This window comes from Lagopus muta, chromosome 15 (genome assembly GCF_023343835.1).
Source record: "Lagopus muta isolate bLagMut1 chromosome 15, bLagMut1 primary, whole genome shotgun sequence".
Classification (NCBI taxonomy): domain Eukaryota; kingdom Metazoa; phylum Chordata; class Aves; order Galliformes; family Phasianidae; genus Lagopus; species Lagopus muta.
Genome location: NC_064447.1, coordinates 858,168 through 881,439, shown reverse-complemented (window position 1 = coordinate 881,439; position 23,272 = coordinate 858,168). Strand labels below are relative to the sequence as shown.

General features: G+C 47.4%; 2 protein-coding genes across 7 annotated transcripts in view; both read right to left on the bottom strand.

Moving 5' to 3' along the window:
* Positions 1–93: 93 nt before the first annotated feature.
* On the bottom strand, positions 94–19,784 carry LOC125700975 (galanin receptor 2b-like). 5 transcript variants are annotated; one of them, XM_048962361.1, is made up of 4 exons: positions 16,155–19,784; positions 7,053–7,197; positions 5,235–5,790; positions 94–2,809 (listed from the first exon to the last, which is right to left on the bottom strand). In XM_048962361.1, exons 3-4 carry the CDS (start codon positions 5,759–5,761, stop codon positions 2,071–2,073), a joined length of 1,266 nt encoding a protein of 421 aa, XP_048818318.1. In that variant the 5' UTR covers positions 5,762–5,790; positions 7,053–7,197; positions 16,155–19,784; the 3' UTR covers positions 94–2,070. The 5 variants fall into 5 exon arrangements, with proteins under 5 accessions (XP_048818318.1, XP_048818317.1, XP_048818320.1 ...); XM_048962360.1 differs by lacking the exon at positions 7,053–7,197; XM_048962363.1 differs by lacking the exon at positions 7,053–7,197 and having other exon boundaries at positions 5,235–5,634.
* A 41-nt stretch (positions 19,785–19,825) lies between these two features.
* LOC125700972 (acyl-coenzyme A synthetase ACSM4, mitochondrial-like) overlaps positions 19,826–23,272 on the bottom strand; it is a 12,942-nt gene continuing 9,495 nt past the window's right edge. For both annotated transcript variants that reach the window (XM_048962353.1, XM_048962354.1), the window contains exons 11-14: positions 22,449–22,576; positions 21,971–22,070; positions 21,431–21,550; positions 19,826–20,917 (exon numbers count right to left, since the gene is read on the bottom strand). In XM_048962353.1, the coding sequence (XP_048818310.1) occupies positions 20,831–20,917; positions 21,431–21,550; positions 21,971–22,070; positions 22,449–22,576 (435 nt within the window). In that variant the 3' untranslated portion in view covers positions 19,826–20,830. The remainder of the gene's footprint in view (positions 20,918–21,430; positions 21,551–21,970; positions 22,071–22,448; positions 22,577–23,272) is intronic.

Genomic DNA, 23,272 nt, shown 5'->3' with positions numbered 1-23,272 from the left:
CTAATGGAAGTGCTCAGCATCTTCTGGGCAAGCTGCTGCTCTGGAAGCCCTTCTTAGCAAGCCAGCAACTGCAGCTCTGCAGAGAGTCTCCCCTTGAATTCTTGCTGCCCAGCTCTGGTTGGAGTGTAGAGTCTTTGGGACAGGAACCATTACCTCTGCACTGGGTTCTGCATGCTGTGCACGTGTGGTGAGGGGCCATACCTGGGGTTTTCAAGATGACCTGCAGTGGAACTGGTAGCAGTGCTGGACAAGTAGCAGGGCTTTGCCAGTGGGACTGAGAATGCATCAAGCTGGTTTGGAGGTCCAGTTATGTTTTGCTCCATACGGGATCCAGTCTTAGAACTGGAAGGAAAGTATACATTGCTCCTGTGTTTGTCCAGCTCTATAGGACTGCAATCACTTGTTGAAAAGGCAAGAGAGCCTCTGAGTTAATGGGGAGAGTTGGCTGGACTGCACTGAACACAGCAAGGAGGTAATGGTAAATTATCCTCAGTCTTGGGTGCAAGTCTCTGGTGTGGGGTCTGTTGTGTTTGCAGGTTTTCTCAGACCTGTTTTTCAGATCAAACTCAGTCGGCTGGAGAGGCTTTCTCCATCTCCAGTAATTTAGTAACAGCAGGAAGGCATCTACTAACATCTAATCAGCCTCAGAAAAGGAGATGAGAGTTTTCGTCCCTGAAGCTACAGGATTGCATGTTTGGCACTCAGCATGCCTTGAAGACAACCATCTGCTGCACTGTGGAGAGAGAGCATCCCTTTTGCAAAGACTCAGCTATGCAGGCGGGACAAACCATAACTGAACTACCCAGCTCACTCTGAGCACTGGCTGCTTGACTGCCCACAGGGCAGCCAGAGAGCGATGGATGGGCAAAGCTGCTTTTATATGTTGTAGATTCTGAGCTGTGGCTGATGGAGCTCAGTTATCTTCTGAGAAAAATAACATCTGTGTTGCGGAGTGATTGATCTGACATGAAGAGATGTGCATGAAGAGATGTGAAGAGTGTGATGAGATGAAGAGATGTGCAGATGTAAGGGAAAGCCTGTACATCTCTGGGCAGTGACTCTTTGCATGTGTGGTTTCCTAGGCAGGAGTTTGATGGCTTGAGGTGAGGGAGAGCATGTGACCATAGGACCATATGTTGATGCAGCAAGGTGATGATGGTGACCTCTTGGCAAACCCTGGACCAACCCCATCCAGAAACTCTTCCTCTGAACCTCCTCCTGCCTGGGCCTGGTCTGAGGATGAACGGAGAGGCTCAGTGATCATGTCAGTAAGCACGGCTGTGGTGTGGGAGTGGGGATGCGAGGCAGGGTTTGGCTCAGTAGAAATTGCTGGATAGTAATTTTTGTAGTGCACTGATTTATACCAGTTAAGAAAAAGGCCACAGTGAAGTGTAGGTAGTCCATTTCAATCCCAGATCACCATCAGAAGCCCCTCTATTGCCTGGATTAGGGAAGTACATTTATTTACTCTGGGTCAGAAAAACATCTCCCTAGTATTTACAGCAGCAACATCGCACACATACAGACAACCCACAGCCCACACCACAGGAAAGGACTTGGCCACCAGGAGAGCAGTGCAGCCAGTACAGAAGCCACCACTGTAACCATCCACAGGCAATGCTGGTTGCTCTCTGTCCCTCCTTTGTTCACCTGGCCCTGCTCACGCTGCCTGTCTCCCTTGCCACTCCATAAGAAACACTTTGTCCAGATCAGACAACAGGAAGCAAGAAGGGACCATCTGGCAGCAAACAAATGTGTCCAATGTAGTGGGGCTGCTAAGCAGAGGACTTAGAAGGATGAGAGTCAACAGAAGAGCTGAAGCATTAGTCCTTGAACTGCAGGTGGGCTGTGGATCAGGAGCAAGTGTGGGTCCATTCCTTCCCTTGTACACAAGATGTGGGGAGGTGGCTTAGGAGGACAATTGGTACCCAGAAGGAAGAGGAACAGCAAGGCTAGAAGCGGGATATAGCAAGGTTTCTGTCTTGCCTTTCCTAGCATCCTGTCTCATTCAATGGGAGAGAGTGACCTGAGGCAGATGGCACAGCTGGGCTGGTAGATGGTGTGGAGCTACTAAGAAAGGTGAAGATGCTTGGAAGAACCAGAGGGAACTGCCAGGGAGTCTGGGTTCAGCTCACACCTGTTATTTTCTTCATGCACCTGGGACACTTCAGTGGAGCCTGCCTCAAAGCCAGGCACAATGTGAGTAGCGTGTAACACATGCACCTTGTTGCGGTGCTTTTTCCTCAGGAGACAGCTGAAGACTTTTTTGAAGCCCTTACGGAAATGCTTGGATACCAGGGCATAGACGATGGGGTTGAGGCAGGAGTTGGCATAGGCCATGCAGTGGGAAAGCAGACGGAAGGCATAGGTGGCCTGGTTGAAAGGGAAATCTCCATAGAGGTATCGGAGGATGACTACGTGGTAGGGTAGCCAGCACAGGCAAAAAAGGATGGTTACGATGATGATCATTTTAGTTACCTTCCGCTTGGCCTTCTTGGACTCTGACATGTCCTCCAAGGGTTCCACTGCTGTCCACAGGTACTTGATGGTCCTGGTGTAGGAGAGGCTGATGACCAGAACTGGGATGACATAGCCAAAGGCAAACGTGCTGGTGTCCATGACCTTGCGTCTCCACTCCTCCCAGCCAGGCATGCAGATGTAGCTGGACTCCCACTCAATCAGGTCATAGTAGCTCAGGTAGGGCCCAGCAAAGATCACAGAGAGACCCCAGATCACAGCCATGGCAGCCACCGCGTTGTAGGGGGTTCGCAGCTCCCGGGAGCGCAGCGGATAGCGGATGGCCAGGTACCTGCAGGAGAGAGCAAAGCAACTGGAGCTAAGATTTCAGCCAAGCCTGGCCACACAAACACCAGGAACAAGAGGGCTTCCTTCATTCTCCTGAAGATCCCTGGGTGGCCCTACATGGTATCTCATGGCCCCTTAGAAATATGGTCCTGCGTAAAACAGCTGTTCTCTTTGTAGTAAGGATGTGTCTCCTCTCATAGATGTGGGCTGGCTGACTCATCTGCATATGATGGGGTGGGTTATATGCTTGATCTAGAAAGAAATAGGGCTGTGGAGACCATACAGATATTCACTCCTTGGTGGAATTTGTCTAGCAGTTCCAAGATCAGAGGAAGCTTCACTTGGTGATGGATGCAGTGCTGGCTCCTGCCCAGTCAGGGCCCATTTTCAGCCCTCTCTGGCTTTCACAGATTCGACTGGCAAGGGAAAGATTGGCTCCCTCTAGCTAAGGTTGTCTGCCTCCACCTGAGTACCAAAAGGGCCAGGCAGTCTTTGGGAACCTGTCTCTTCCATCAGCAGTGGCCAATGTGACGGCCAGCTTTGCTTATCCACCTCCAGGCAACACTGCAGGACAAAGCTGGCAGAACTGCCTTTGGTGTGGTCTATGCTGTTGCACACATTAGGTAGGAGAGGGAACAAGCAGCCAATGGGAATCTCTTTTCCCATGTTTGCTTTGCACTCCTGCAAAGTAGATGTTAGAAAGAAGGTGGCTTGGTGCTGATGGGTAAGGGACAGAGAAGTGTTGTCAGCACAAACAGGAGCACAACCACTGCAGTCTCCACCTGCCAGCACCCAGGGAAGGACATCCATGTGATGCACTGTCAGGCCAGCAGAGCAGGTTGAATAAAACAGGCAGTTGGTCAAAAGGGTCACACATGTGCCAAAACTCTTGTTGCTTGCTGGTCCTTTCATCCTGAAAGCTCCAAGCAGCTGTGTAGGAGTCATGCAACGTTATGCTGAAATGCAGATGCTGCACAACAGCACAAAAGTGCCACCAGAAAGGGAAAGGACACATGCACAAATGCCCTGCCAACACGTCTTTTGGGCGGGTGTTTTTGAGATTGTGCCCCAATTCTGAGCAGGCGGGAGCAGCAGACTGCAGACAGGTGATGTAGGTACAGGAAAGCAGGAGGCTGAAATGCTGCCGTAAGAGTTGTCCATCTGTCATGGTTGTCAGTGCTGGCCTGAGCTGCTGGCTGGTGTTGGTCAGGAGGTTCACAGGCCTTGGCTGAGGGGTGCCCAGCACAGAGAATGTGTAGACAAGGTGGAGCATGAGAAATCTCAGATTTCTTGTGACAACAGCTAGAGTACATAAGCACTAGAAACCAGAGGAGTGTGATGTTTTTGTTGGGAATCCTGCACCATCACCCCATCTGGGATGCTAGCCTCTTGGAGTAGAACAACTGCCTGATACCAGGGCCCTGCAAGCATCACCCGAGAGCAGGATGAAGTGGAAGGAGACTGGAGGAATAGACCGACCACGCTGCTCACTGGGACTTCATCCATCCCAGAGGTTCCCTATTATTGGGACCTGGGAGCACAGGTGCTGAAGTGTCCTTCTGCCTGCAGCCTTGTGATCCTCTTTACTGCAGAGGGCTGTTTGACCCTGTCCTGTCTTAGTACCCTTGGAAGCAAGCACAAAGAGCAAGATGGGCCAGGGCACATACTGTGTATGGCAAGTGAGGCTGTCTTACCCCAGCATGGAGCTCCTCCTCATCCACACCACCAGGGCAGACTCAGTCAGTAGTGGGGCAGCTGACAGCAGTCACCCTGAGGGAGAACTAGGCAGTGTCCTTGGGAACAATTTAGATGCCATCAATAAGGCCAGAGCAGCCTAGGCAGTTTTCCAGGAAGAAACATGCCTCGTGGCATGGCTGCCCTCCTGCATATGTGCTGTGGGACACTTTTCCCAGAAGGGCTGGGAAAGGTGAGGCAGCAAGAACTGTTAGGTGACAGGTTTTGTGCTGGGCTGGCAGCTGCAGGAGAATGAGCGATCCCTCTTGTGCATTTATGTGGCATCCCCCACCGTGCCCTCGGTTCACCTTGCTGTCCCCACATGAAACTTTTCTGCAGTAGTGGCTTGGGGATAGACATTACCTCACAGTGTCACCTCTGATCTGGAGCTAGGTGATGAGCAGTGGGTGTTTCTGGCAGAGGGTGGAGCTGAGTTTCTCAAGCGCCCTAACCTGTCTGGGAAGCACAGACAGGAGCAGCACTGGCTCTGCACTCAGGAGAGCTGGAAGTGCTGCTTGGGGTTGTTAGAGGATGGGAAACCCAGTCCCCAAACTGCCTTTGGGACAGACCATTGCCACTGCGGTTTGAGTGACTCGCCCAAAGGTGATAGGCCATGACCTTCCCACGCTCTCACTCTACCCAGCTTCTCCTGACTGTCCTCCTTCCCCAGCCCCAGTGCATCGTCAGGCCGTTACCTGTCCACAGAGACGGCAGCCAGTGTGAAGCTGCTGGCGTACATGGTGAGGTAGATGAAAAAGTGGACAGCCTTGCAGATGAAGGAGCCGAAGACCCAGCCCTCAAGGGAGTAGATGGTGGCCTGGAAAGGCACGCAGAAGACAATGAAGAAGAAGTCAGCCAGGCTGAGGTTGAGGATGAAGAGGTTGGTAGTGTTGTGGCCCATTTGCCTATTGCGCAGCAGCACTGCCAGCACCAGGCTGTTGCCAACTGTGCCCAGGAGGAAGATGAGGGAGAAGACCACAGGGACAATGACACTAGCAGGGCTGAACTGGTAACTGTCAGAGGAATTCCAGTACCCAGCCAAGCTGGTGAAGTCCTCGTGCTCCATCGTTCTGTGCCGTGGTGAGGTGCTGGAGCCTGTGGCAACACAGGGAGAGAGGTGAGAGACTGGAGAAGTGCTTCTTGGCCTGTTAGGTTGGCTGATGGATCTGTTGGCTGGCAGGACACAGACAGCTCCGCTCTCAGCTCTGAGACACACATGCATTTCAGCAGGTTCTTCTGGTCACTGCTGGCCTGTAGGATAGGTGTGGGTAAGGTGGGAGTAAAGGGTTCTGTGCTGCCCCATTCTGGCCCTGGAAGGAATCCATACCCCAGGCTCAGATGTCACCTTGGACCGATGATGCTGGAAGTGAGACCTGGGGGAGTGGATAGCATCTGTCCCCATGGGTAGCACAGCCTTCACTAGTGTGGGAGAAGGGAGACAGAATTTTCACCTCCCAGCTGGTCCAGCTGATGGAAGGAGGGGTGTGAGGTTTGTTCCCAGCAGTGGGGCTTCAACCTCAAACCAACCAGCTGGACAATCTGAGGTGTTTGCTCCACCAATACCGACATACAGTTTTATAGTTTCTGTTTCAGTCCTTTCAGTACCTGCTCCTAGAACAAGCATCACACACTAGATACAGGCTGGAAATGCTTTTGGCAGTGACAGCTACTACCCAGTTCCATGTTGTGCTCAAGTGATGAATTTTTTGGGGAGGGCAACTCTGATGGAACACTCTACGCTTTGCTTTCAGTGATCCAGAAACATATTCCTTCTCTCTGCCTCACAGGGCAGCTCTCCCCTAGAACTGAGCTTTCTGCATCAGTCCCCTGCCATCAAAACAAGCATTTGGATTGCAAGCTGAAGATGAGGTTGCATGGCGAAACTCTAGTTTTCCATCACAGGCACAGCATGTTTTTTTCGTTCTGGAGCTGGAAGAATATATTTTATATCAATCTATCTATGTTCAAAGGCATAGTTTCCCTTGAATAAACTGGAGGACTGGAGTCCTTTTCCCTCTGCAGTGTTTGTACGGGTGTACTGTTGTTACTACTGTGTGGTCCAAGACTGGCTTACCACAAGTATGGAGATCATGGAATCTCTGCAATTAATCAAGCTCTAGCTTGTGCATTCTGATTCAGGTTTGGGAATTGGCCTGGGAGCACAGGCAGTGCGAGTGACTGAAGCAGAAGTGCTGCAAGAGGCATGTGACTGTGGGTCTGCAGGTGCTCCAGGTATCGGTGCAGATTTGGGGATGTCACTGCTTGGAGTCACTGCAAGCCCTGTTCAACACAACCACTGCTGCAATCAAGAAAGTGTTAAAGGCACGTAAAGGCTACAAAGCAGGATGCAGTCCTTGGCCTCCCGTGGACTTCCCAGCAGCTGCTAGGAGTCAAATGCTCCTCCTAGAGTGACAGCCTCTCCTACATCAGGGAAGGAAGCTATCACTACACTCTGGAGACCAGGTCATTGCCCTTCATTTGTAGACATGCAGATTTCTCCCTTGGACACTTACCAGTCCTGAAGCAGAGGGGTCCTCAAGGCTGAATGTGAATTTGCTTTGTGTCGGGTGCAGCACAGAAACTTGATCTCTGGCTGAGCCTCTTCTCCTTCCCAGAAACCTTGAGGTTTGTAGATGTGGAATGGCCTATTTACGCTGCCTGTATGGCAGAGGGATTAACTGAATCCTCCAGAAAAGTGGGCTGACCAGCACTGAGGTGCAAGCTATTTATCTTTGGTAGATGGTAGATGTGATCTCAGCTCTGCATTGGTGTGTGAACACCACCAATTAAAATGGCAGTGTCAGTTCTCAGTATAGCCAAAAGTCCACCCTACAGCCACACCGGAACTGAACACCCCACACTGTATGAATGTATGGGAAGCAGGGGAGCTCACCCAGACCCACCAGGGAGTCTGGTCCCAGTATCTGGCTGAGGGACCAGGGCTGTTGTTACCTAACACCCTTGGGACCAGAGAGCTTCCCTGTGTGCAGCGGAATGTGCTCAGGCTGTTATGGGTGTTGTATTCCTACTGCTACTTGACTGCACTGGCTTAGGCTCAGTGCTATACCCTTGCATACTCTGAGGTCCTTTCATAGTCTGAGAAAGCCAGAAACCAGCTTCGTATTAACATCTACACAGACTGTGCCTGTGCTGCCTGGTAGGGTGACTGCTGTCCCCTCCGCACCATCCTGCTCATCACCAGATGCTCTTCCTTTGCTCTCTCTCTCTTGGAAGGCAGATAAGTCACAGTCAGCCCTCTTCAAAGGCTGATCTAAAGAGAACAAAAAGATGGGGAATACCTCCGTGCCTCTCTGCAAATCAAAGAAGGTAACCTTGCAAACATCCCCTCACTGCTGTGATCTGCTGTGGGATCACTTCAGAGTGCTGGCACGTCACAGAGCCTGGTTACAGTCTGCATCTGACATCCGTTGATGTGCATGTGAGAAGTTCATGCTTCACTTGGCAAAAATTGGTTCTGACAGTCAGGGAGCTACTTCTGTTACAATTTATCACTCAGCTACAAGCATAATTCTTAATCCTATTGGAAAAGGAATTCAGGGAGCTTGGAATGCTCTTAGCAGGGACGGTGGGTGACCAGGAGCATGGTGACTAGCAGGAGGTGGTGGCAGGCTGCTAAGTGCCTGGCTGTGTGTCTTTCCCACAGCTTCAGGGTTGCCCACAATTCATGACCTGTCTGTATAAAGCCCAGCAGTGCTTTGTTTCCCCTTTCCATAGGGGAGCTGGGAACGTAAAGTGGTGGCTTAGTAGCTATCAGAGCACTCATTGATGGAGCAGAGAAATGAATATATACGTCTTCTCCGCTAGTTCTGAAGCCCCGCTCTGTGTGCAGTCCTGCCTGCAGAGGCAGGACAGCAATAGCAACAGCACAGAGTGACAGCAGCACTACCCCTTCCAAGTGTGTGTGTAAGCAGTACACAGCCTCAAGGAGTGACTCAGAGCACCTCTGGTGCAGTGGGATACTCCCAGTCCCAGTTCATCATCTTCCCAGGCAGCCAGCAGGAACCCGAGGGTCTGCTCTAATGTCCCTTGGAAGCATTTTGCAACCGTTTGACACCCTACCATTTTGTGAATGGGTTTATGGCAATGCTCTTGAGTTTCATTTGGTTCCGAACAGTCTTTGCTATCAGAGAATGTGAGAGGGACAGATACCGTGAACAGAAAGAATAAGGAGACTATGGGCAATGGGGTTCCTCTTCCACATCTGCTGCTCAGGGCTGGCAGGGGCAAAGGTGCTGTGACAGGGAGAGGTAAAGTTGCCAGGGATGGATGAGATCTGAATCGGTGGCAAAGCTGGAACGGCAAACCAGGAGACACAGGACGGGCAGGGCTCAGGGCTGCGGGCAGCTTCAGGACCGGCACTGACCGTCGGTGGGGCGGCAGCGCGTTCCGGCGGGGACTCGGGACGGCACGGCCAGATCCTGCAGCGAGGGAACGGCAAGGAGAGCGGGAGGAGACGGGGGAGGTGATGGGATGGGGGCTGCGGACCCTCCCTTCGTGTTCTGGACAGACGGGAGCAAACGGAGGAGAGGAGGAGCAGGCGGTTCGAGCTCTCTTTTTTCAATGGGCTGCTCATTCTGCTGCTGTCACTGTTGTTCCCAGCAAAGAGTGCCTCCGTTTCCCCATCTGTGCAGATACCTCGTTTGTTCTGCCGGGGGACAAACTCGGTGCTCAGCCTGGGAACCGCAGCCGCTCCAAAGCATCCGGCAGGCACCGAGCCGGGGCGGGCAGCCGGGTTCTCCCCGGGGCTCCTGCAGCGGGCACGGTCGGGTCTGGGGCTGCGGGTCTGCACCGGGAGCCGCTCCCTCCCCTCGCCGCCCACCCCGCTCCCGGTCGCTTGGCCCGGACGGGCTGCTCGCACCGGCGGCACCCGGGAATTCGGGAGCCCCGTTCCCGCCGGCAGGATCCTACCTGCCACGGTCCGCTGCCGCCTCCGCTCCGCTCCGCTGCCCCGCTTCCCGCTCCGCCCCGGCCCCGCCGCACACCTTTATGGATGCACGCACCCCGGCACACGCTCACACGCTCCACCGTGCAGCGCCGGCATTTGTGGGCACCCCGCACCGAGCACACAGCGCCCGCCCCGCGGCGCACACTACGTGGAGATGTGGCACTTGAAGACACGACTTAACGGCACTGTGGGGATGGGCTGGTGGTTGGGTTTGGTGATCTTGGGGGTGTTTTCCAACCATAACGATTCTATAACTCGATGTGATTCTACTAAATCCAACAGCGAGCTCATGCCTCTTGGCACTGACAGTGGGCACAGCTGCATGCATCTCAATCACACACAGCACGAAGCCCTGTAGGTGTGCAACAACCAACACTACACCACCCATGAATTGTTTCTGGTGTCCTCCAGCCACAGACATGCAATAAACACAGAGCCCACCTCAGGGCCCCCAGCCCAGGCGGGCACCAGGGGCACCCAGGGACCCTGAGCAGCAGTTGGAGCCCCCAGCAGCTCCCCTCAGCCCTGAGCCTGGCCCAGCAGGCAATGTCTGCCTGGCTTTCAGGGAGGCACAAGGTCCACAGGGCCCTTGGAGAAAAGCAGCAGCAGGATGACATCAGGGATGCCCAGCTGCCCCCCAGCCCCTCTGTTTGGGTGGGGGCACTTTAAGTATCTTGGATGTGTTTCTGTTCCCCACTGTGTGGCTGCCCTGTGCCTCTCCCCAGCTCTTTCTGTGGGTCCGGTGTCAGGGCAACCCTCGCTATCAGTACAAACTGGGGGGGTGAAAGGATTGAAGACAGCCCTCCTGAAAGGAACCTGGGGTACTGGTGGGTGGCCAGCTGGACATGGCAAACAGTAGTGTGTCCACAGAGACAAGAAAGCCAACCATATCCTAAGCTGCATCCAAAGTAACATGGCCAGCAGGGTGAAGGGGTAATCCTGCCCCTCTGCTCCGCATTGGAGGAGAGTCCATCATCTGGAGGAGTGCATCCAGATGTGAAGTCCTCAGTACAAGAAAGACATGGACCTGTTGGAGTGTGTCCAGAGCAGAGCCATAGAAATGATCCAAGGGATGGAACACCTCCCTATGAGGACAGGCTGAGAGTTGGAGCTGTTCAACCTGGAGAAAGCTCTGGGGAGACATGAGAATGTCCTTTCTGTATCTAAAAGGGAGCTTTAAGAAAGAAGGAGACAGACTCTTTAGCAGGGTGTGCTGTGATAGGACAAGGGAAATGGTTTCAAACCAAAAGAGGGGAGATTTAGACTGGATAGAAGGAAGAATTTTTTTACATGTTGCCCAGAGATGGGGTGGGTGCCGTATCCCTGGAAACACTCAAAATCAGACTGGATGGGGCTCGGAGAAATCTGATTGAATTCTAAGTGTCCCTGTCCAGTGCAAGGAAGTTGAATTAGATCACCTGTAAGTGTCCCTTCTAACTCAAGCAATTCTATTACTCTTGCCCTGGGCTGCCCCTGCCCTGGGTGTACCTCAGGACACATTGAGCAGAGCTGTGCAATGCTTCCCCCAACCCACTGCACTATGGAGTGCTGTGTGCAGCTGCAGGGCAGGGAAGGATGGGGCCCCCAGGCCCCTGCTCCACAGGGTGGGAAGGAAGGGCCCAGGCCCACATGCCCCCTGCAGCCCTCCTCCAGACCCACTGTGCTGTACATGCTCACCTCACTGCTCCTCACCCTTTCCTCCTCCCACAGCTGCCGCGCCATGAAGCAACACAATGCAGAGATAAATTAGAGGACTTGAAGCTGGAAAATGCCTGCTGGGAGGGGCCTGAACTCTATCGTCACACAGACACCCGTGGGCTTCTGCAGAGAAACGATGCCATCACTATCAGGGAAGGCTAAGCAGGCACCTGTGCAGCACACAGTGACAGCAGCCCCATATCCCTGGCTCTGGGATGTGGTACAGGTCGGTGCCCATCCTGCTGAGCTCTGTCTGCTGCAGATGGGGTCAGAAGTGAGGTGCTGGGGCCTCAGGAGCATGGCTGGTGGTGCTGGAGAGCTCATGCTGGAGAGGTCAGGCCCTGCCGTGGCTGCAGGCTCTCATGGCAGCAGGTCCATGTGTGTGCAAGGAGGCAAGGTGCCATGGAGTCCTGTGCAGGAGCCCCATTTTGGAGTCATCTCCTGTGCTGCTCTGCAGGACCTCCTCCACTCAGCGTGCCAGCCTGCTGTAAAGGGACTGTACCTTTCTTGTTAGGGGTCTGGAGTGTGCTGGAGGGCTCTGAGGAGTACTGTGGGGCTCTGTAATGGTCACAGAGATATACAGGGGGGACACTGCACCTCCGGGAGGTACCGGGAGCTCACTGGGGTTCTGGGGGATCTGTAAGGCTCCACACTCCTCTGTTCTGCCTCAATTACTTCTTTTCCTCTTTCTCTCTCTGATTCTCAGCCCTGCTTTCTCTTCTCTTTCCTCAATTTCACTGTCCCTAATACTTCTCTGTCTATCAGTGTACTACACCCCATCCCTGCTCTCTTGGTGTCCTGTTCCCTGTGTTTCTCTGCTCATCTCTATCCTCCTTGCCTTTCTTAGTGTATTTCTTTCTCTCTCTGCTCCTAATGCTTCTTTCTCTGTCTTAGCTATTTAACTTCCCTCTTTTTCTCTGCCTGTCCCCACATCTTGCTTCTGCTTTCTATTTTTTCCGTCCTTCTTGTCTAAGTCCAACACTTTTCTGTCAGATCTGTCTTGCTTCCTGCCTTGTCTCTTCTCTCTTTCCTTCCTGTCCCTTTGTGTCCCACCACCCCTCCATCTCACGTCCTCTCCCTCCTCTCCATCTTTGCAGCCTTTCTTTCTGTTTCTGTCTCAACCTCTCCTGCTTTGTGTTTCTATGGATGCAGTTGCCCCTTACCCTTATCATTCCTCCAGATTTTTCCCATCTCGATCTCTGCCTTGCTGCCACCACATTTGTTTCTCCTGCACTGCTGCCCTCCTCTTCCCTTCGCTCCTCTCTCTGTCCTGTTCCCTTCCTCGCCTGCTGTCTGCCCCTATCCATGTCCGCTCTCTGTATTACTCCTTTTTTCTTTCTTCCCCCTTCTCCGCCCCCAGCTCACAACGCGCTCCCCCGTGCAGTGAATGGAGCCGCAGCTTCCCCTGGGACAGAGGCGGCCTAAAGGCTCACAGAGCGTGCCGCCGCCCGGCCCTCTGCTGCCACCCACAGGCCAATGTCAGTACTGCGGCAGCTCGCAGCGCGCAAGCGCAGTGGCGCTGACCCGTCGACTTCGACAGCGATACCTTTGTGAGCATGCGCAATAGCGCTAATGTGGACTGCATGGCTCCCCCGGCGGACATGCGCAATAGCGGCCTGAGGAGCATGCGCAGTAGTTCAGTGACGGTGTGCGCAGGGGACTTTTTCGGCAGCGAGCTCGGACGCGGCCACGCCGGCGGACATGCGCAGTGTGGGCAGATTTGAACGGTTTCAGACAGCGTGGGAACATTTAAAATGTCCCAGGATAGAATTAGGAATAGGGAAGCTGGCTAGGGTTATCATTAAAGTTTGGATTTGTTTTAGGTTTAACGCTGGGAGTTCGGTTTAGTGGTTAGGGTGAATGCCATTAGAGCTAATGTTAGTGTTAGGGTCATAGAGTTGTCACAGAAACCTCAGAGACCTAGAGCTGGCATGAGGTTGTTAGAGAGCCTGAGGGTCATCACAGAGTCATCCTAGAGTCTTATATTATGAATATAATGTCCTCACAGAGGCATCCTGGAGTTGTCCTAGTCATCACAAATATATCATAAAGTCATCATGTAGACCTCAGAGAGTAATATAGTAGTCAGAGTCATCATAGAGGTGTCATAGATTTGTCATAGGGTTGTCACAGAATCACGGAGTGGCCATAGAGTCATCACAGAGGATACAAAGATGCAATCCATGCCAGCAGAGATGAGATCAGGAAAGCACACATGGAACTGAGCTAGGTAAAGGATGTGAAAAACAACAAAAAGAGATTCTACAGGTAAACTGGTCAGAAGTGACAGACCAGGGAGTGTACTCCCCTCTGACAGATGAAAATGAAGAACTGACTCCAATAGATATAGAGAAGACTAAGGTACTCAGTGAGTTCTTTGCCTCAATCTTCACTGGCAGTCAGGCTTCTCATGCCTCTTATATCCCTGAACCTTTAGGTGGGGCTCAGGAGAGCAAAATCCTTCCAACAATAAGAGCAGAGCAAGTCCAAGACAACCTCATGAAGCTGAATGTGTACAAGTTTATGGGGCTGGGTGACATGCATCCCAGGATCCCAAAGGAATTGGCTTTGTGGTTGCCAAGCCTGTCATTTTTGGAAAGTCATGGTTGTTAGGCAAAGTCCCCAGTGATTGGAAAAAGGGAACTATCACTCCTGTTTTTAAGAAAGGAGAAAGGAAGACCTAGGGAACTGCAGGCTGATGAGCATCTTGTCTGTGCCTGGGAAAGCCATGGAGCAGGTCTTTCCAGAGGAGATGTTAAGGCACATGCAAGACTAGGAAGAGATCTGAAATAGCCAGCATGGCTTCACCAAGGGCAGATGGCACCTGACCCATCTGATGGCCTTCTACAATGGAGTGACAGCATCGGTGGGCAAAAGGGCAACTAATGTATCTACCTAGCCTTGTGCAAGGCCTTTGACATGGTCCTGCACCACATCCTTATCTCTGAATTGTAGAGATGTGGATCTGAAGGCTGGACTGCTGGAGTCATCATAGAGTTGTAAAAAAATCAAGGTGTCTTCACAGAGTAATCAGAAAGACATCATAAGGTTAAAGATTCGTTATAGAGTCGTAGCATCACAGGGACATCAGTGACTTGTCAAATTCCTCATCACAGTGTCATTGAGTGGTCATAGAGTAGTCTTAGTGTCATCATAAAGACATCACAGAAGTGTCATAGAGTCAACATAGAGTCATAGAATCATCACAGAGTCATAATAGAGTTGTCATAGCTTTGAAGATTCATACTAGAGACACTATAGAATCCTATAAATATCACAGACTCAAAGAATCGTAAGAGTCAAAGAGTTGTCATAGAGCCTTAGGGAAATTTTACACCATGTACTGATGTTAACAACTTGTCCAGAACTAAAAGAAACCAAATTGCAGTGAAGTCCAATGATTGTGGTAGAACTGAGCATCATTACTCAGTCAGATGGGACTTATTCTGCTGTTCTGGACAAACTGGTCGCCTTTAACTCTGAACAAGGATGCTTTGAAATTCTTTTCAACCATTCTAAATACACTGCTCATGGAGTTTGAATCCTCAGAAAGCCTTCCTGTTATTATAACATCTAAGCATTATTGTTTTTCAGTTAGTTAACGAAAATGTCTAAAACAAATTTAATATTTCGTAGAGCTATTTAATTTGTAAAATCTGCTTCTTTTGTTTAAACTAATGAAGTCAAATTTATGCTCATAGAAACAATATGATTAGATGAAGGAGCATTTCATTTCCCTGTACATAATCACAGTGAAATCTGATATAGGTTCATCTGTAGTCTCAGTGTAAGAAAATACTGTCAGATTGTATTGCCATGGGTCTGTGATGGTCCAATAATTGGTAGTTACTTACATAGCTAGAATGGGGTCAGATTTTTCAAAGTTACATTTAAAAAATGAATTAAAAGACAAAGAGGTACCAGGAAAAAACGAAAACAAAAAAACTCAAATTAAGTTATTCCAAAATTTAAATTGATTCTGTTTCTAATCTGATTATCCTACTTCTTAGAGCAGTCTTAATTTCAGGGTGCACTGCCAAGAACTACTTTTCTAATCAGTGGATACTGATGTTTGGATACTGGTATTTGTTAGACAAAGTTAAGTTTCCACATGCTCTTGAGGATGAGGAATTATTGTTTCAAGATCATGAAATGTAAAGTAATGAGTCAGAAGAGTAGAAGTTTTTACATCTAAAAGAGAGAGATGGATTTAGGGAACTCTCAGTAATCACTAACTGGATGAATAATGTTGAAAAGAAAGACTGTAATAACACACTTTTTTACAGTCTAATTGCTTTCAAAGCACTGGAAATCCACATTTCTAGGCCAGGTGCTGGATAAATTTCTGCATAGGAAAAAAGAATTTGGCATTGAGAAACGGAGCTGACCAAATACTCCTCAAGTCTTTGGTTCAGTGGTAAACCAAGCCAGATCACAGCAGCTATTCGTGAACATCAACAACTTTCTTTTATTTCTTTCCAGTAAAATGAAAAGGTAAATGACTTCAGCTGATTTAAAACTGAAATATTCAACTCGGAATAGAAAACAGCAGAATTCTTTAGGTCAAAGAATATATTTAGAGTTGATAAGATTGCTTTCTTAAACCTATACAAAAGTTCAATAAGCTACTTTCATTTTTAAAATGAAAAAAAAAATCAAATGTTTTGATTTCAACAATATCACAATGTAATGCTTCATTAAAAGACTGCTGTAAATGCAAAACTGTGATCATTTGGAGTGATTTCTTTTTTTCCCTTCAGATTCAATTAAGATCCAAATTAAGTGTTCAATCTTACTTTTAGTGAAATTCCTTTAGAAGTTAATTACCAGCCTACACTTAGGCATGACAACTGTATCTCCTATTCCTATTTTGCAGAGAACTCAAAATCCTAACAGAATAAAATGAACTTGCTGAGGAACAAAAAAAGAAAGTCAAAAACTACAAGCTTACCCAGATGATGATATCTCATCAAACCAGAAATATTCACCTTCATCTCCACAAGTCTTATTCCCAGATGCATGAAGATAACCACACAGTTTTGGCAGCTTTTCCTACGAAGTCCCAACAGCAGCAAGAAATATCCCAGAAATCACAGTGAGGAATCCTTCGTATTTCGGACGTCAGTGGAAGGATCTGACAAAATCTGCTGAGACAAAGACCTGGCCTTGAATGAAATTAAACCAACCAGCTGCTGGACGCTGTTGCTCTGCCACATCCACATCAGACACTAATGGTGAGTTTTAGTTTGTGTCTTAAATCTAATATTTGAATTGGAAGGCTGAATTGCATCCCTGCCTGATCTTTTCAACAATGAATCCTTCTCACATAAATTTGCTTACAGCCACTGCATTTATAAATTGCGCTTTATTTATATGTACAGGGTGATTATAAAGACTCATGTAAGATATTAACATAATAATTGGTTTTACTCCAACAGTCTGGAGAGCCTTACAAATAACTAAAAACAAGCTCAATTACTGCTCTGTTTTTCATGATGGCTCTATTCCAATGTTTGTACTGAAAAGTAGATGAAGTTGTAGATCACTTATTAAATACTTCTGTTCAGTGGAATGGCTAAAATAGCAAACCAAAAGTTACAGAAATCACCATGCATCAAATCTGCAGTGTGAAGTTCAGAACACATTCTGGAAATGAGTTAGGGACTTCTTAGACAGCAAACTACACATGAACTTCATAATGCAAAAAGAGCTATACAGGCACACTATTTGTGTGTGTTCGGGGGGTGGGGGGGGTTCAGATTGGATATCAGGAAAAAAATATTTTAAAAAATAGGTAAAAAATAGGAAAAAATGGGGGTGCTTATCTTCTGAAAGAGTGCTCAGATGCTGGAATGGGCTGCCCAGGGAGGTGGTAGAGTCACCATCCCTGGAGATGTTCAAGAAATGCATTGGTGTGGTACAAAGGGACATGGTTTTGGTGGGCAGTATTGGTGGTAGGTGGATGGTTGGACTCGATGATCTTGGAGGTCTTTTCCAACCTTGGTGATTCTGCGAGTCTATGATTCTGTTCTATTCTCTCTATGTATAACATAGATGCACGCAGTACATTTATAGGTCTGTAATATTAAGCATAGTTTCTACAACTATCAGCTTATCATTGCCTATGATAGCATCATCCATGAAAGGATTATTTCTCAGTACTACAATTAATCTCAGTTCTCACTGTATTTACCTCAGGGAGGTTCTTGAAACAAAAGATGAGGTCTTACGCTCATACCAAATTCAAAAGTCTATTTCAAGATTATCTGTAGTATAAAAACATGCTACTTGTGCTATTTAGCATTCTTATACTATGTATAAGAACATTATTCCCTGTTTAGAAGCATCCAAAAAATTCCCTTTTGAACTCTCCATTGGAAATTCTTTCCCTGGGTTGTGCTTGGCAGGCTAGAGACACCACCAAAAGAAGGGCAGCCTACGCACGGTTCTCACCCGACCTCCATACATGTGGATTTTGAATCCTGCAGAAATAAAACTGCTAGTCTCCCACATGTAGCAGTGCATTTTCAGTGCTTGTGCTGCCACTGTCCCAAACCACAAGAAAATGGATATAACCAGTGAAGAGGAAAAATAAAGAGAAAACATATTTGCTGTCCCAAGTTGAAACTGAAGCTTTCTCTTTTTCTTAACTAAAAGCTAAAAAGAGAGAAACAAATAGTTTAAAATTACTGGTTGCTTGTTTGACTTGTCTGTAGTCCTTAGAACAACTGCACTGCCTACTCTAAACACAATTGAAACAGAATAAAGGGCTACTTATCTTCTGAAGCAGAAGCTTCGGACCACACAGTCTCAAGAACACAACAGCTTCTCCCTTATGGTCCATTTCTGCTTCCTTGACATCTTTGCAGAAGTTCAGCAATATATGCACAGAGGGACTGACAGCATTAACGCCAGGGGGAGCGTGATTTACAGCCTCAGCAGAGCAATGCACATCTGTAATCCTAACAGAGACCATACAGCCTGAAGTCACTGTGTCCCTTCCATAGGCTTTGGATGAGAGGCTGAACTCTCATGAAAGAAAGTAACAGGAAAAATGCATTTGATGCAGAATACCTTTTCAGACACAGCTATTACTTTTTTCTAATGTCTCTGAAAATAATGGCAAATTGAAGCTGGGCTACAGTGGGGCTAGAGAAGAGACCTGAGAGGGAAGGCTAGTCTATAAAAAGTTATGTTTTTCAGTTAGAATGATATAAACCATTCGTGATTCAAACTCTGTGGCTCCAAAAGAGAGCCACAAGCTGGAGGTATGTATTTTGCTTTCACCTGCTTGTAGTTGCAAACCCAGACCTCTAAAATCATTCTGCATAGAAATTTCTTGGTAATTCTCTGATCCTGGGAAGAGAAGGAGAATTCAGCAAACCATCTACCCTGAACATGAGGCAGAAAACTATAATGAATATCAACAGTAAGAGGTTCATAGAATCATAGAATGCCCTGGGTTCAAAAGGACCACAGTGCTCATCTACTTCAACCCTTTGCTATGCGCCGGGTCGCCAGCCACCAGGCCAGGCTGCCCAGAGCCACATCCAGCCTGATTGCTGCAGTGTTCACACCAGGGCACCAGGGCACCTCACTGGCTGCAGCAGAATGGATGACCTGCCAATATGTTTGACTATGATCCTGTCCTATTCATGCAAAAAACTGAGTACTAGTTCACAGCAAAGCACCAGCTCCTAGAATCAGCTGAGTCAGGAATCACAGTAGATGATATTTTCAGCACTAAACCCTGTGGCAAACTATTCTAATCAGCCAGCTGCTAATTGCAGTGCCAAGGATTGTTTCTAGGGTTTCTGAATTCCAGTTTATACACTTGCTTAACTTGCTTACTTTTACATACATGTGCTTGTAATTATGCCTTTTGCCTCTGCTTGAGTGTGCAATAGTAAAACGTTTGTTTGAAGCAAAGCAGAAAAATTTAGAAGAGTCAGAGAAAATGTATGACTTTTAAGGGAAACAGAACTGTATACAGTTAAGAGCTTGTGGCAGTGATATGTGGCATGCTGAAACAAGTGCATCTAAGAAAGCAATGACTGCTTGTACGATTATGTATTCTGTGCTTCTAAAATACTGAAATACTGAAAAGTGCTCTGAAATCTTTGTGAAATACTAAGGAGCATTAAGCAATGAAATGACTGTCAGCAAAGAAAATGTATTTATTGACAATTGCTTTCATTTCAGCTGTTGCTGGTACAGAAATTGTTTCATTGACATAACCAAAACGTTTAATCTCAAGAAATAAAAATGCTTTATTTTCTCAAAATTAGCATTCTCCAGATCTCACTCTAGAATGGAATTCCAAGCAGGGAGCCAGCTGGAAAAGACGTTATCTCATGCCCAAAGATACTGCTGTTTTCTAGCAATTTGCTCTTAATTAAGTGGTCTGCTGAAGGCTGGGGACGTTTTGTCAATTAATGAAAATTCGTGCCAGAAAGGGAAATCTTAGGAGAGGGAGAGGGAGAGGGAGAGGAGAGGGAGAGGGAGAGGGAGAGGGAGAGGGAGAGGGAGAGGAGAGGAGAGGAGAGGAGAGGAGAGGAGAGGAGAGGAGAGGAGAGGAGAGGAGAGGAGAGGAGAGGAGAGGAGAGGAGAGGAGAGGAGAGGAGAGGAGAGGAGAGGAGAGGAGAGGAGAGGAGAGGAGAGGAGAGGAGAGGAGAGGAGAGGAGAGGGAGGGGATGTAGCCTCTTCATGCAGCAGTTGGCTACTGTGGCAAAGAACTGTGGTTTAGTCTACAGATTGGGTCACTTGCCAAACAGCAAACTTTATTTTAAAGAGCATCAGAAGTGGTACAGGAGTTTTGCCTCTTGTGTGTGAAGATCAGAACAGAGGATGAGCAACAAAGCCACTCTCTGTATTAAATGACATTTGTGGATAAAGCATGGTAGAGGCTGGCAGTACTTGTCATCAATACATAACATATGAACATAGGTTTAGGAAGGTCTTTTGGTATCAGCAGAGGAGTCTTTCCATCTTCAGTAAATGTTAGAAGGGCTGCATTCAGTTTAAAGCATGCTGCATTTAAGGACAGTGTATGTAAGCAACTGAAATCCACACCTGCCTCTTTCTACAGCTTGGAGCTAAACCATCTGTATAATAGAATCATAGAATCCTAGAATGGCCTGGGTTGAAAAAGACCACAACGATCATCTAGTTTCAACCCCTGCTATGTGCAGGTTGCCAACCAGCAACCCAGAGCCACATCCAGCCTGGCCTTGAATGCTTCCAGAGATGGGGCATCCACAGCCTCCTTGGGCAACCTGTTCCAGTGCCTCACCACCCTCTGAGTGAAAAACTTCCTCCTATCACAGTCCTTTCGTGATCTTGGATGTTATTTATAAGAGATGGGTCACCAGCTAAGTTCTGGTGAACTTTTGGATAGTAAGAACTAGAATGGAATTGTATAATTGGTTTGTTCTCCCAGCAGTGCATCAGGACCTGAACCTGTAGTGCTGACATTAGAAGTTTTTGCAAACAGATGCAAACATCACACTTTGGCATTATGTACAAGTTTTGATCCTCAGGCATTTAACAAAAGCAGACCAGGCAGATTTTAACAGAGAAGTATAGCATTAATGGAACAACAGGAGGTCTGTTAAATTCCACACAGTGCTACACCCGTCCCCACTCTTTGGCTCTTAATTCATTCCTCTTTATCTTCCCAGTGACTGTCTTTGGAAGCTCCCGGACAAATTCCACCTACATAAAAAGACAGAAAATGATGTAGCATGATCTCTGCAGAGCAGCTTTTCCAAGTCTCTCAACATACATGGAAAACAAGGAGATCTCCCATCAGTAAACACATCTTGCCTATAGGATTAAGTCCAAGCCAAATAAAGGCAGCACAGTGTGCATCTTCTGAAGATTTCTTTGGCTTCCTAGATGGTCAAACACCAGGGGAAGCTGCCTTCTTTGACTGGGCATTGTAACTAAAGGATGAAGACTAATGCTACCTGAGAACAGAGATGAATAATGACAAAATGAAGAGAAGAGGGATGATCTTGGCATAAAGTAATGGTCCTTAGTTTCTACAAGTTCTACATATGTAAACTAAAGCTTGCTGGTAGCATTTTTCCTATAATGTTGATATTTATGAGAAACACCAAGCATATCATCACTGTTTCTTTCAGGTGAACAGTGAAGATCTAAATAATAATTTTCCTAAGATTTATGAAAGGATGTTCTGGTTTAGTTTCTCCAGAAACCATTTACCTTCCTGGGATATTTGTACGGAGCAGTAGTTTTCTTGACATGCTCCTGCAAGTCGCGGGTTAAGCTTTCATAATCACTGGATGAAAAGGCATCAGACAGGACCACAAATGCTTTCACAATCTAGAAGACAAGGTCAGTAAGAGTGATCTGACACTGTTAGTTTTTAAGAACTGATACATTAGCTACCGGTGAGCAGTTATGACATGATATGAGCTTGGAGTCATGACATGCAAGAAGGAATAAGAGAGAAACCAGAGCAGCATATGAAATGGTTGTGCCCAATTTCTGCACACTGTTAAGCTGAGGGGAAAGTTGAAAGCATAGTTTTCCTGCCCCTGTTACAGGAAAAGAGCATTTGCTCATTGACCTCACAGGGGGTCAAGAAGAAGGGGTAACAAGAATTGTCTTTGCAGAGCCTGCTGAACATTTTATCTCTCTCTGAAGTTTGCCTTACAGCTATACACTACTCAGTAAAAAAGGAACTTATTTATATACTTAAACAAACGTATGGCTTCTGCCACCACTGTGCAGCATCATTACCTCTCCTCTGAGTTGATCTGGACTGCTGACAACAGCTGTTTCTGCTACTGCTGGGTGTTCTAACAGAACACTCTCTACCTCAAAAGGCCCAATGCGATACCTGGATAAGGGAAGAACAACAAGGGATTTGATTTTGTGAGCTGGAAAACCGGTACCAAACCAGCACTGAAATAACGTTTCCTTGGCTATGATATCCTTCAATTTCGGTTTAAACTGGATCTAGATTAAAATCCCTCCTATGCCAGTGGAAAACAGGCAGGTTGTGCTGTGCTCATGTGCTGAAAGAGATGAGTTACAGGGGAATCTGATACAGATACATGAGGAAGTTGATAATACCGCAGGTCTAAGAAAAACTATGAATAAAAGCGAGCATTCATAAGGTGAGAAGTAATGCATTTCACCTTAAGGACCATTGTGTCACAATCACGGCAGTAGCATTGCATAACAGCAGGTTTAGAAGAGAAGCACACAAACTGACCCTGAAGAAATGATGATATCGTCGTCTCTTCCAATAAACCAAAAATATCCGTCTTCATCCATAATCCCTTTGTCCCCTGTGATGTAAAAATCCCCACGCTCGCTTTCTGTAGTTTTCTTAGGGTTATCCTTGAAGTGGATTACAAATAGTAATTTAAATTTTAAGAATGCATCAGCTATACATTATAACACACATAATGTTAAATTAATTGGAATTTTTTTTTTGTCAATACTCTTCAAGAATTATATTGATATTGATATAAAATACAATAAAATAGGCTTAAAAAAAACCATTCTGACTCTTGAAAAGAAACTAACTTAATCTTTGATAAATTCTTCTCTTCACCTCTCTAACATTCACCAATCCAAGCAAGTGAATCGTTCATGTTTTCTCTACATTTCTTGATCTTTTAGTCAGTCCTTAACATAAATATTTAATGAGCTTTTCAGATAGCATATGGTGCACATATGGTACTTCCCAGTGAGGTCACTGTCTGTAATAAGGATGGTAGGGAAATGTTTTAGGCTGCTTTTTCAGATCCATGTTTTAATGTTCTTGAACAAAAATCTGAATCAAATAATTGGGATGAAATGTCTGGATCACATTTTTCCGCTTGGAGATTCATGATCCTTGAGGTCTCTTCCAACCCTGGCCACTCTATTATTAAGTGCATCTTAGAGTCATAGAATCATTCATGTTGGAAAACACCTCCAAGATAACCAGCCTCAACCCATCCCAAAATGCCCTCTAGCCATGTCCCCAAGTGCCACATCTCCACATTTCTTGTACATCTCCAGGGGCAGCGACTCCACCAGCTCCCTGTG